This window comes from Mustela lutreola, chromosome 7, assembly GCF_030435805.1.
Source record: "Mustela lutreola isolate mMusLut2 chromosome 7, mMusLut2.pri, whole genome shotgun sequence".
In the NCBI taxonomy this organism is placed as follows: Eukaryota; Metazoa; Chordata; class Mammalia; order Carnivora; family Mustelidae; genus Mustela; species Mustela lutreola.
In genome coordinates this window covers 75,325,963-75,339,835 of record NC_081296.1, presented here as the reverse complement: position 1 = coordinate 75,339,835, position 13,873 = coordinate 75,325,963, and the positions used below count along the sequence as shown (strand labels likewise).

The window sequence follows — 13,873 nt, the reverse complement described above, 5'->3', positions numbered from 1 at the left end:
ATCACAGAGTGACTGCATTGCAAGTTTAGGACGAGGACCCAGTAGTCTTATCTTCTGAGTCAGTGATTTTTAATAAAGGGATTTGTGAGTGTTCCATGAAAAACGTGAAGCAAGTATTTCCCACAACACAATTATTAGGGGCTTGGGTTAGGTAGGCACACTTGGGAAGCAGTGATGCACACACGGAATTGTACTCGTAAAGATGAGATGCTGGGTCTCACCATTGGGTGGCTGTCCCCTCTTCGCCATGTACAAACTGAGGTCCTCTAGATCTTATCCACATACTCCTGTCCCAGAGATTTCTACTCCACCTGATTTCTCCCTCCCCTCACCCATACCCCCTGTCATTAATTCTGAGTGCTGGAGAGTCCTGAATCGGCTAGGAGATGGAGGACATTTTTGGCAAGAGGGCAATGTAGGAGAGATCCAGGCTGGAGATGGAGGTCTGGAAGCAGAGTAGGTATGAGTGAGAATGGACACCAATTTCCAAGTTGTGGCATGCTTTGTTTACTGCTGTGCTCCAACTTAAACTGCAGTGTCAGACACAAATCCATTTTTGTTGAATGGATGTATGGGCAGAAAGATATGAAGAGAGAGATGAAAGTTGAACAAAGGAAGTGAGAAGAATTTGGTTGAGGTACACAACTATCCCTCCTGTCTTAATTGCATACCCATCTTATCCCTTACCAAAGCAGGCCTGTCCTCGATGGGAGCCTTCAGAAACCCGTGTCATCATCACTACTATGAATGATACCGTGAATTATACTTAATCCTCTCAGTGTCACTATTCAGTAGGTATTATTGTCCCCTTTTACAGATGAAGCTCAGAGAGGTTAAGTGACTTGTCTGAGGTCACAAAGTGAGTCCCTGATCCCAGGTTGGAACCCAGACCACTCCAATGTGGTCTGGAGCAAAGTCTTTTACTCTACAGTAAGACTGGTTAAAATGCAAATTTTAGGACGTATGAGAACAAAGATTAGACTGAACATAAAGGAAGATATCAGGTACTTTCTTATCTGTATAGAAGAAGGAGGAGGAAGGGAGGATGGAGGAAGGAAGGAAGAGAAAGAAAGAGAAAGAAAGAAGAGAAGAAAGAAAAGCAAGCAGTCCTAAAGCTAGACGCACTGGGGTTTGGGGAAAAGAGAATCTTTGGGAGAATAAAGAAGAGAGCTCAGAGTTACTAAAAGCAAACTTGGCCCACTTGCCTCTGTCAGGGCTTCTGATTTTCAGAGTAACAATAGTGCCCATTAGTTGCATTTACTATACAAATGAATTATTTCTCAGATAATCCCCTTATTTCATTTAATCCTCTTCCTAGTCCTCTGAACCATAAATGCTATTACTATAGATAAGAAAATAGACTCGTTAGAGTTCAAATCACACTGACAGTGGCAGGCCAGCGTTCGAACACAGTTCTGATCTCAGGTCTCCAACTCCAAGTCCCTGTGAACCTCCTTTCTTTATAGGGAGAAGTGGGATGCTACAGGGAACTCATGGTCCTCCTCTGTCTTCCACAAGGGGACACCTACACACAGGTCTTCTTTCAATGTGAAAACTTCAACTTGAGGAATGTAGATTCCCTGTTAGTGTCATTTTAGTCTTCCACTTATATTTTTCAGAAGCCCTGAAAATGTCTGCTTTACCATAGAATTCTCAGACCTGAGCTCATAAATGTTTATAGCCATGAAAACTCCACAATTTTGGCTTCAAGCAGAAACTTCTGTCTTTAATATATAGAATAATAAGTTTCAGGAGTTTGTGAATAAGCTCACTTTGACAGCAGCATTAATATCCTTTCCTCGCTGTCTAAGCTTGACTTGTCATTGGGGTAGCAACCCCCATAAAATTTCCATGGTCTATAATTACAGTTATAAATCTTATGTGTTCTGCTGATGCCATAGGCCAAACTTTAGCAGTCTCTATTTTTAAAAAAATATCAGTTTTTTTTTTTTTTGTTATTTGAATCATATAATGCTCCTTTTAACATTTCAAACACTATAGAAGTGTTTAAAATAAAATGAACCACCTTCCTTTTCTTCCCCATGTTACCCTGGTTAACTACTATTATGATTACTATAGCTTAACTCTTTCCATATTTTTTCTTTGCTTTGGGACACACACATATGTATTCAAGTAAAAGGCAGCATAGCTAGCATATTATTCTATAATATACTTTTCTTACTTAGCAAGATACTCTGAACAGCTTTCCAAACCAACACATTCAGAGCTATCTTACTCTTTTTAAGAGCTGCACAGAATTTCACAATATGGGTATATAATAATTTATTCATCAGCCCTCTATTGATAGACATCCAGGGTGTTTCTTTTGTTGTTGCTGTTATCGAAACAATGCTACAAGGCATATACTAGAATATACATTTTATGTACTGACAGATAAATTCCTAGAAATGAAATTTCTGGAGTCAGAACTCACTTTTACTGAGATGATGGATGAAACATGGTATTTTGTTCTTTTTATTGCTAGGTCCGAGAGTACGCATATTTTAAGTTTCATTAATCTTGCTATATTACTTTCCAAAAAGAATTATAGTTGCAGAAGCTCCAGAATCTTCAGGAGGACAAATGAACCAGGGAGAACCACAGCCAAGCATAGCACCTCTGGGAACAACACCCAGCCATATGGTTGCATTTTTGTAGTGAAAACATGATTACTACCTCTTAACAGCTTGGCTCTGATCACACTGAGGACTGGATGCCAGGTTAGCCACAGATTTTCAGAGAACCACCATGCTTGTCAGATACTGAGAGAAGTGTATTAAATTTTTTCCTTGTGCTTACGATTCTTACCAAGTTCTTGTACTTTAAGGAGATTTTATTTAATTTGAGGCTCTGTTATTTGCAATGTGATGTTCTGGATTGTCATTTGTAGTATTTATAGTTTTAATCTTTTTTATGATAAAATGTTAACTAAATTTTATTTTTTAATATTAGTTTTACTTCTGTTGCTTTTCTTAGCCTGCATATACCTGATGTAATCTAGACCCACCCTTTCATTTTCATTGCTTATCTCATTCTTTTGGGTTTTCTCCTTTGATAAGGCAGTTAAACTACTCATTTTTATTGTAGTAACATATATTTTATCTTGTTCTTTTCATGTTATTTTATGATTACTTTATTTCCATTTTTTCCTTTTCATACTCAGATGCATCATGATTTTTTTTTAATTTTTTATTTTTTATAAACATATATTTTTATCCCCAGGGGTACAGGTTTGTGAATCATGATTTTTAAATATCTCATTAGTCATAAATAATTTACAAGTCTTATTATTTACATTCCCATTTTACTAGTGATTTCTCCCATGTTCATAGTCTCTTAAATCTCTATTTCCATAGTAATATACCAAAATTAAATAATAACTATATCCTTCACCAAATGTTTCACCAAATTGCATCTTGTTCACACCTTCCCTTGTCCATTTCCAAGTTAAATAGTTTTGGAGATGCATCTACTTATTTCTTCCTCCCTGCTCCTATTCCCCCTTATATGTTAATCATCTAGAATTATAGTTCCACTGTGTTATTAAATGTTCCTTTAACATATGTTTTGACCATTGAAGATTTTTTTGTAAGTTAATACTATAGCTCATCTTCACATTATTACTCATTTATAGCCAACCACAAATTTTAAGAATCATTGCTCACCATCACTTTTATGCTCTTCGTCTTCCACGCTTTTGAAATCTTAGTCCTAATTGAATTTTTATTTGGAGCAGTTTCCTTGAGTAGTTTCTTCAGAAAGGGTGTATAAATGTTATACTTTTGAGTATACTTTTGAGCTCAAATCTTTTCTTTTTTTTCTTTCCATTTAAATGATACATTGGGTAGGCATGGGATTCTCGAGTCAGAGACTTTTGCTTTAGGTGTTTTGTAAATGTTGTTCTGCTTATACTCAGTTTTGCTGTAGTGGTTTGAACTTAGCTTGATCCTCTTTCCTTTCTAAGTAATATATTTTCTCTCTGGAGGTCTGTGTTCTTTGTCTTTGGGCTTCACAAATATCACTAGAAGGTAACTTTTTTCTTTAATTTTTCTAGGATTTAGAATGCCCTCTCCATCTGAAAATCTTGCTATTTCTTCACAATAGCAGAGCAGTTTTCTTCTGTCATTTCTTTGATTGTTACTTCTTTCTTTCTTTTGCTCTAAGATGCCATTATTTATATGTTAGGCCCATGGATCTGTAATCTCTGGATTTGCCATCCATGTCTCATATCTTTTCCATTTCTTCAAGGTTTTTGCTCTGTGTTGTGAGAGATTATTTCCATTTGTTTTTTCCAGAATATTAATTCAGTTCTCATCAGTGACTATTCTTATTTGGTTTCTCTATTGAATTTTTAAATTCAGAAATAATGCTTTTTTATTCCAGAATTTTATTTTTCTGTGATCTAATTGCATCCCCTTAAGAGTTCTCATTATTATTATTATTATTATTTGCTTATATTGCTTGTCTATCTTTTCCATTAGTTCTGCCTCAATAGGAGCCACCTTTTTTTTTTTTTCTTCCTTTTTCTTCTCTCTCTCTCTCTTTTCCAGCTGAATCCTGTTTAATTGGTTGTGATTTTTGTACTCATACCCATACAGGTCAGGCTGTTGGTATCTCTTGCTGATGATCAATTGACAGGTCGTGGAAGGTACAGTTGAAGATTTTGGCCTAATGTCTTGGCAGCCAAATGAGCTGGAACTCCAGCATCTCTTTGCAGAGGATAGATGGCAGGGCTCTCTGCTTTCAGGCCTCATGAGAGAAAAAAAAAGCTGTCCTTTTATAACCCCTGCAGTTTATATCCAAGGCTGCCAACATTTTTTTAATGGGACAAGATTTTAAAAAACACTTAACTTCAAGTGGGAAGTGGAAATGTGTCTCCCTATTCAGGGAAAAGTCTATTTACTGTTTAAGTTGGACCCCCCTCAGGCAGGTGAGAAATCTGTGGTCTTGAAGAAGACTCTGCTAGAAGCGCAAACCTTCACTTGGATCATTTGGGCCCCAGAGATGCAAATAATGTTTCCAGAACCTAATTATTTTTCTCTGAAAACTCAAGGTTCATATTTGCCAGTGGCACCCTTGGTTCCCTGGTAGCAGGCCCTTTTTATTGTGTTGCCACAAGTTATTGGAAGAGAGAAGAGCTTGTGAACAAGCTCGCAGGTCACCATGAATCCTTGCTTCTGAATTCTATGACAAAAGAGGATTAAGGATTTTTTTGTTATTAAATAATTTAAGAATAAGCATTAGCAAATGAGTTAGAATATTGATGTAAAACAGAATATGCCCATGTAAAATAGTCATGTGAAAACTTACGTACAGATTATAAAATGTTGCACTTGTTCACTACTGAAGATTTTTTTTTCCCCCAACAGAAATGCTTTAAGAGCAATTTGGAAAGTCCTGGAGGTTTATAAGTTTCCAGGAAAGGAACTTTGAAAGTAGAAATCATTCTGTTTTCTTATTTCTCACGTAAAAGGTTAACATTTTATCTCCTGATTCTGATTCGACCTTGGTAGCTATAATGGCTTGCAGATGTGATTTCTAAAGTCAGTTGTCTACCAGAAGTAATCAGGTCAGTTCCCAGTGCGGTGCAGGAAGTAGGAGTACCTGTGGTTGGCTGGTAGATATGTGCAAGCATTTCTTCACAGAGCAGTTCCGGGAACGCATCACTCTGTAAAATGGTTCTCTTCTAATCCTCAAAGACCTCCCCTTGCATTTGACTTCGTTTACAGATAGCCTTGGATACCAGTTACTGGACTGTCATTAATCACGTCTTCATCTGGGGCAGCATTGCCACTTATTTCTCCATTTTATTTACGATGCACAGTAATGGCATCTTTGGCATCTTCCCAAACCAGTTTCCATTTGTTGGTAAGTTGCGTCCTATTACCTATGGGGGCCTGGTATCATGCTGTTATTTATTTTTCTGTGTAATTTATTTTCTGTGTTGGGTGGGACTAGGGATGAAAAATAATCTTTTCTCTAGAAATGGATGGAGCCAGGCATCTGAAGTCTTTCAGGCTTGAGAAGAGCTCCAAAAGATGAGTTTCTGCTGTCCCTGCCAGATGTAGAAGAATCACTGTGATAGCTGCTTATAGGTTCCCAACAGCCCAGATGTAATAGATTGTCCCTTTGCAAACAAGAGACATAGCACATAGATCAGGGCTACCTGAAGGCCTGTAAAAAAGAGTTCATGTATAACAGAAGGAAGAGAAAGAAGTCTTGGGTTCTTCCTTTGATCCCACATTATCACCACTATCACTGCCAAAGTTCACCTGTAGAACTTACTTGCATTTAGATAGGAAAGAAATTACGTATAATTTTGAGCACTCTAAGAATTGCTGGACATTAGTCCATAAGGGGCACAAAGAGGAGCCTTTGTAGTTAGACAGAGCTCAGGTGTCAGCTCTGCCACTTAAATGCTGGGTGACCTTGGGCAGATTTCTTTTTCTTTTCATGTCTTGATGTCTAAATTCTAAACTGGAGATATTAATAGAAAATAGTTTCTATTTTCAGAGGAAATGTGAGGGTTACATGAGACAATGTATATAAAATGCTTAGCATGTAGCCTGGTACATCGTACTTTTTCAGTAAATGGTAACCATAATGATGGTGATGATGATGATGATGTTGATTCAAGCAACTGTGTCTTGATTATACTGGTTGGTAACACTGCAGACTGATTTGAACAGCAGATGGGGAGCACAGGAACTCCAAAAATAACTTAAAACCCTGAGATTCTATAATACAACAAAGAATGTACATCTGGTCTATCTGTGGAGTATACCATCATTGTATTCCACATTTCAAAATGATTCCCAGAGGGCCACTGAGCTTTACTACACAATGAGGCTATTAATATACTTTCTCAGAAGTTTTGAAATCTCTAATATGTGTGAGATAAGTTGGTAACAGTGGTATTTCTCAGTTCATCCCAGCAAACTGGAAAAGAGAGATGTACATTATCAACCTTCTTGATCTTTATCAGGTGAGACTGAGATTTGCATCCACTAGTTAAGGAATTTAGTCTAAGAAATCCAGCAAAATATTTCTTAGACAACTGATTTATGTAGAAGGCAAAATAAGAGCAACTACAAGGTTATACATTTCCACTGATGCAAAGACACCCGAAATTGTAATTCCAATTAAATGTACACATATACTTGATAATGTTGTTCTTCATCATTTGCCTTGCTTTGAATGTACATGGAAATCTTTAAATTGCGCCATTCTTACTTAATATGTAACATTAATACTTTATTTGCCAAAAGATTGCAGCCATGTAGAAACATGATGGTTATGAGTAAGAATACGCATATTACAAAAGAATGACCTTTAACTATTTCTAGGGGTTTTTTTCCTTCCTTTTTTCTTCTTATTTTCTTCCATTTTTTTTTCTTTTGGTTTCCAAATCTGAAAGTTCAGTGCATTGGCTAGAAGACTTCTATTCCTAAGAGATCATTTTAACAGGCATAATGAGCCTGGAATGCCTCAACTGGAGAAAGTAGTTCATGTGGGGACCACTCTCTCCAGCTAAGCACATGCCATTACAGGAATTAATTACTGAACTCCAATGAGAATTCTCAAAAGTTAGATCAACATTGGTGTTTAAGAAAAAAAAATTTTCCTTAGTAGCCAGCAGCAAGCAGGAGTGTGGTTTTAAAGTGAAGCTTGTTTTCCCAGTTATGCCTGGGGATACTAAGCTTCAAGGAGCTCAAAGAGACATTTAATTTATTGAGTCAAGTTTGTTTCTGCCCAGGCAACTGTAATCTACTGTTGGGCAAATTCTATCCTCCAAAGCCAGAAAATGCAGACATACCAATCAGTAGTCAAGCCTTCATACCCAAAACACATTCAAATGGTGTTGACACTTTAGCTTTGGGAGAGGGGACCTAGATAATTGAAGGTATTGTGGCAAATCCCTAGAAAACCAACAGGGACAAAAGTTTATTTTAAGCATATAAACAGGGTTGGCATGTTCCTGTAGAATTTGACTGTCTGCTTAACTGACCATCATTGTTTCGTTTAAACAAACATCTCTATATGAGGTGTGAGTATAAAGTAAGAAAACTGGCTTCAGACTTGGGAAGGAGTTTCACTACAGTATTGCACTAGCATGTTGGATGGCTGCATTCACAGTCTGCCAGTGAGAGGAATGCTCTTTTCACAAACCCAAGAGCATCTCTGAGCTCCATGGAATCTTGAGTTCCTCAGAACCAAGTGAGTGTCAGAGAGATCAGCAAGTCCTTTGAGGCAGGTTTTCTGAGGCTACCACCTGAATTATTAAGGTTGGCCCATTTTAGGTAAAGCTCTCCCATCACCAGAGGTATTAAGATTGTGCCTGGACCCCACACATATATTGTGTAGTTTTGATATGGCAGTTTTATTCAAGAATCTCTAAGAGCAAATGTACTTTTCAAAAATAAGGGCTCCTTTGTAGTTGAGGAACCTTGAGTCTCCACGAGAGAATCTCCTTCATGAGTGAAGCTGGACTGAGTCTGGATTGGAGAACACTTGGCTCTGATCGGCTATCTCCAAGTGATTGTGCCATGAAGCAGTTCCCAAGTGTGGTGATCATACCACTCTTGCCTTCTCATCACCTCTGAACATAATACATACTGGGGAAGACACCTAGTGGTTCTCCCTAGGTAGCCCAAACCTCACCATTTCACAAAAGACCTTATGGGAATAGACAAGGAACCGATCTATTCAAGAACTCAATATGTTTTGTATAATTATGTCTATTTTTTTCTTAATAATAGGAAATGTACGACATTCTTTGACCCAGAAGTGCATCTGGCTTGTTATTCTCTTAACAACAGTGGCTTCAGTTGTGCCTGTGGTGATAGTCAGATTTTTGAAGATGGATTTATGCCCAACCCTGAGTGACCAGGTATGTTGCAGTGCTCGTAAGTACTTGAGGGGCTGATTCTTGGGTCTTGGAATCATATCCTTCTCTGCTTGATTTGGAAGCTCAGGAAAGGATTAATGAACTTCCCAGTGGGAACACCCACAGGTATATACAGCATCACTTACCAGTAGATGGAACCGTCCATATTACATATATATATATATATATATATATATATATATATATATATATATGAATATAGTAGCTTTATGAATGTTAATGAAGGTAAATGTCTAGACTAAATGTGGGTGGAGAGTCATGAATTACAAATTAAGTTGAACACTTCTCAAACTTGACTCTTAAAAAAGCTGGTAGCATTTTGGACAGCTATTCTAAGGTAAAGGCAAAATATAAGGAAAGTTATTGAGATGAGGGCAAGTAAAGGATAGAGTAAAAGAGAGATAAGGTATGAGGTGAAGGGACTCAGTTTTTACAGAAGTGTGGTAGCAGATTTAGAAACATAAGGAGATGCTACCTTCCGAACAGATTCAGAAAGGGAACAGCAACACGACTGGATTGAAAAATACAAAGTTGAAAGGAAAACAGAACAGATTGTAGAAATTCTTAAACCAAGGGATTAATAATACATATTTCATGAGAGGAGTAGTAGAAGCAAGATAATATCAAGTTAAGTCAGGACCCAGATAGAGAAAAAGAGAAAGAAAGGGGAGACGCACATTTGTGGTTGCATCATAAGACGGGGCAAACACTGGTGGGGTGAGTGACCAGGCCAATTATATTGAGAGGGACTGAAGCAGAACTTCCCTTACCAGGATATCCCCCCCATTCTGAGGCCAGAGCATGTGAAGATTCCTTCTGAAATGATTCACAGATTCCCCTGTTAGGTCTGTCCTTTCCTTTTGGCTCCGTGAGCTCATTCTGACGTAAACCTAGAAAATGATGGATGAGCTGAAGGAAGGAAGATGATGCTCATTTCTTCCAGATCATGATCTTCTGCTTGTACTGGCTTTCTCCAGACATGAAAGTCAGATTCTAAGAGATCAGCCAAATCAGAGAACAAGGCAGCTTGCACCAAACCTTGGATATTTTTCTCTTCATTCTTTACAGGGAAATGAAATAAATATTGGAAACCCATCCACATGATGTTAAGTTCTTCAAAGGGCTACAAAAAAAAATCCAAAAGATATCAAAACTCTGAAAATATCATGGTATACTGACCTATCACAAGAGTTGAGAATTCATGTCTCTCATTATCTAAATCTTCTCTTAGTCTAATTGGATCTTGAGAATTTCCCTTTAGAGGGAAAAGGCCTATTTTGGGAGAATAGGACTATAGATTGTTATACTGACTGTGTTTGGATACTGCATATTAGAAAAGTCTTCTGTACAAAAATACGTTCCTATTAATTTAAGATGGATGCATAAGAAGAACACAGCAATGAAACTTGTCTTAACACTTCTTTCTTATTTAATAGTCTCCTGGTAGTATGAAAACTGATCAGGCTCCATGTAATCTTTTGGGTGGAAATTCTTTTTTCTGTGAAATGCTTTCTTTTTACAATGAAGTTGAGTATTTTGTTATTGTTGATGTTTCTACTGAAAGAGCTTTCTCTTCAAAAAGTAGCCCAGGGCCTATAATGTGTCATTTAGATGTATAATCTCACTCTGTGTCTCCTTTCTCTCCAGATCCGTCAGAAGCAAAAGGCTCAAAAGAAGGCAAGACCCTTACGTAGCCGAAGGCCTCAGACTCGCAGATCAAGCTCAAGAAGATCTGGATATGCTTTTGCTCACCAAGAGGGCTACGGAGAGCTTATCACATCTGGAAAAAATATGCGAGCTAAAAATCCACCCCTGACATCAGGGTTGGAAAAGACACTCTATAATAGCACTAGCTGGATTGAAAATTTCTGTAAGAAAACCACAGACACAGTGAGCTGCTTTAGCCAGGATAAAACAGTGAAACTGTGAGTCAAGATGGATTTGAACCACATAGTGACTTTTCACTTCAGCTGAAACTGAAATTCAGCTGGCTCCAAAATTTGGGGTCAGGGGCTTGGGTGGGACAGATTGCCTCACTTTACTTAACTCTGTGGCAGACAGCTGTCAGTACCCATGAAATAGGGGTACACTTTATGGGAAACCAGGCCAGATGGTCACTAAGTCATGATTTGCCGTGTAAAGACCTTACAACACAGAAATTTTCATCAGCCTAGGAACCAACTGACCTAAACTTTAGGATCTTATTTATGGAGAAAAACTTGTAAATCTGCACATATATTGAACGGATCTTCAAGTGGATAAAAAGGATATACAATTATTAGGAGGTATTTAGAAGGTATATATCCCAGGTGTGAACAGCATGCCTCTTGATGGATTAAACAAATGTAAGATCAACCTTTCCCAAGATACATTTTTAAGATGTACAACATATAGTATGGTGCTTTCAGACTAAGAGCAGCTTGTGACTCTCTAGTCTTGGTATCTACGTACCTGTGTGTTTACCCAGGACAACACTTCACCTTCATGGTCTGAAGAATAGAAAAACATGTTGGTGTTCCTCATTTTTTTCAGTGGTCTATAGACAAAGTAGATTGGAGCATCTTAACAGTGGGATAAGCTGGGAATTTAGTGAAATGTATTCACAAAGCTCTCAGGGACATGTTCAGAAATCCAAGAGAGGCTCTCTATTAAGTATTCCAAACACTTTTCAATGGTTTTTATGACAACCTCAGGAGTAACTTACTCTGCATCATGCAGAACTGTTAATGAAACCAGCATAGCATAGGAATTTCACATTTTAATGATAATATTCCAAATATTTTATGGGTAAATATTTTCAACATTTCCAATTTTAAAAAGCTTAGATTTGAAACCTAACAAATTAATAAACAACCTTTTCAATTACTATTTAAATACTCAGACTTAGGTCTTTCCTAGTTAGTTTCTTTTGATACTTAGCTGTCATGTTTATAATTCAAACATAAACACATGTAGATAAGGTTAGTTTCTGGAGATGCTCCACTGCAGATTTTCAGTTCACATGTGAGTCACCAGTTTAGCTCCTGTAAAAGAATTCAGGCAGATTTGTGTTCAGACTCTAGCTCTATTACTTCTTACCTCTATAACCTTGGGCAGGTAATGTGCCTCCTTGGAGACTCCTTTCTTCCTCTGTAAATGAGGATATACTACCTACCTCATGTGGTTGTTTTGAGGATTATCAAAACATAAATTCTTAAATCATTGAAAATATAATTCTCAAAGCATAAATTCTTAAATCATTGAAAATGTAATTCTCCTATGAATGTAGTTCCACTTAACTCATCATCAGAATAACAGCAATTTGAAGAGAATGTGAAGAATGGGAATTTAATCAGTAGGAAAGACCTTGATAAAATGAGAATGCAAAGTAAGATATTAAAACTGGTTAGCATCCTACAGAGAAATAAAACTATCATCCTGGAGGTAAATTTCCTTATCTGAAAATACAAATAAAATGTCATCATGCTTTATCAATTTTCTGTAAGTCAACCTCTAACTTCACAAGGTCCCTAATCTGGTCTCTATTGAATTATTACTCAAGTTATCTTTCCCAAGAGAGTCAGATGGCCCTTGGGTGAGTTTGATGGATAACAGGCTAGCATGATGACACAATCTGTTTTTTCTTTTTGTTGTTCTTGTTTTGTTTTGTTAGGGTTTTTTGGGTCATACTCTCTTAGTCCAGGATAATTTTTTCCTGAATGGGATCAAATAAGATATACGTAAAAGACCCTAATACAGTGTTCTAATCATAGTAAATACTCAGAGGTTCCCTTTCCCCACATGCCTGCATGGACTTACCCAGATACTAGTTTTCTTGACTAGTGTCAAGCTTGTCATTAGTTTCACTGTTTGCTTGCTTTTTGTAACATTTTTGAAAGATCTGAACAAATTCATAAATGTTTTGCACTATTGGTGTTTGATGTTGTGTATGTTCTTTATTGGGAACTCATGGGGGAGATTTTTTTCACATTGTCAACTGATTTTTTTTTTTCCCCTCTCCTTTACATGTCAGAGGAAAACGCGTATCATTCTTAGGATCAGGGTCAAGAATCAAATGAACTGATTGGACCTCTGAGTTAGGAATGGGAAAGATTAGGAATGGTCTAAGTTTGCAATTTCAGTTCAAATTAAAGAAGGCTGTTTAAAAACAGATAATGTGGATGATTGTGAGAAAAACACATAATCAGTTTACTTTGGCCCCATGAGGTCCAAATAAACTGCCACACCCATTACGAGATCATTCATTTCCAAGTGCCAGGGATTACTTATAACCTGAAGATAAAGAGCCTGAGGAGTGGGAGATGATGGTGATATACTGGGGAATAATAAAAATTTAATTTTACATAGATGTTATCAGATTATCTGGAAAAAAAAAAAAACTTTCTAGATTCAGGACTGAAGTTGATAGCCTGCTGTTTTAAAGTCTCAGTCCCAAGTTTTGAGCTCTCATAGGCCATTGAAAATCATACTTCCTTGACTTAAATCTGCTGTCGTGTCTGTCCTCTGCTTACAGGTATACATAACTATGAAGGAAAGAAGAGAGAGGGTTGAAGAAAACAAGAGCCATAAAGCAAGAGTGGAAGAAAGGGGTGAAGGGAAGGAAGAAGGAAGGGAGAACAGGGTCTCTTGTTATTTCCCTCTTAAGGTGATATGACTTCCTGAAAAATAAATTTAATTCCTTAGAGAATAAAATTAGATTGTATTTGAGATTGACAAGTGAATACTAAAACCTCCTTTATAGTTGGTGTGAGACCAAGAAAATTTTATCTGAAAGGGGGCCAAGAACTCTGGCTTTTTCTTACACTAACACCACTGATTTGTGTGAAGTGGGGCTTCCCCCTGACTCCACCTGACTTGTCCAGGCCTTAGTCTCCCAATCCATCGATGGATGAAGGGGGCAGTATGGTCACCCACTATATGAGCTGTTTTTTTCATCTTTTTTTTTTTTTTTAAGATTTTATTTAT

The 13,873-nt window shown here is 37.3% G+C and overlaps 1 protein-coding gene across 9 annotated transcripts in view; it reads left to right on the top strand.

Moving 5' to 3' along the window:
* ATP8B4 (ATPase phospholipid transporting 8B4 (putative)) overlaps positions 1–13,615 on the top strand; it is a 257,966-nt gene extending 244,351 nt beyond the window's left edge. For 7 of the 9 annotated variants that reach the window (XM_059181516.1, XM_059181517.1, XM_059181509.1 and 4 more), the window contains 4 exons: positions 5,730–5,868; positions 8,760–8,890; positions 10,556–10,833; positions 13,422–13,615. In XM_059181516.1, coding sequence (XP_059037499.1) covers positions 5,730–5,868; positions 8,760–8,890; positions 10,556–10,833; positions 13,422–13,431 — 558 coding nt within the window. In that variant the 3' untranslated portion in view covers positions 13,432–13,615. Of the gene's footprint in view, positions 1–5,729; positions 5,869–8,759; positions 8,891–10,555; positions 12,818–13,421 lie in introns of those variants that run through there. The other 2 variants (XM_059181515.1, XR_009355570.1) reach the window with 2 other exon arrangements.
* Positions 13,616–13,873: the final 258 nt, after the last annotated feature.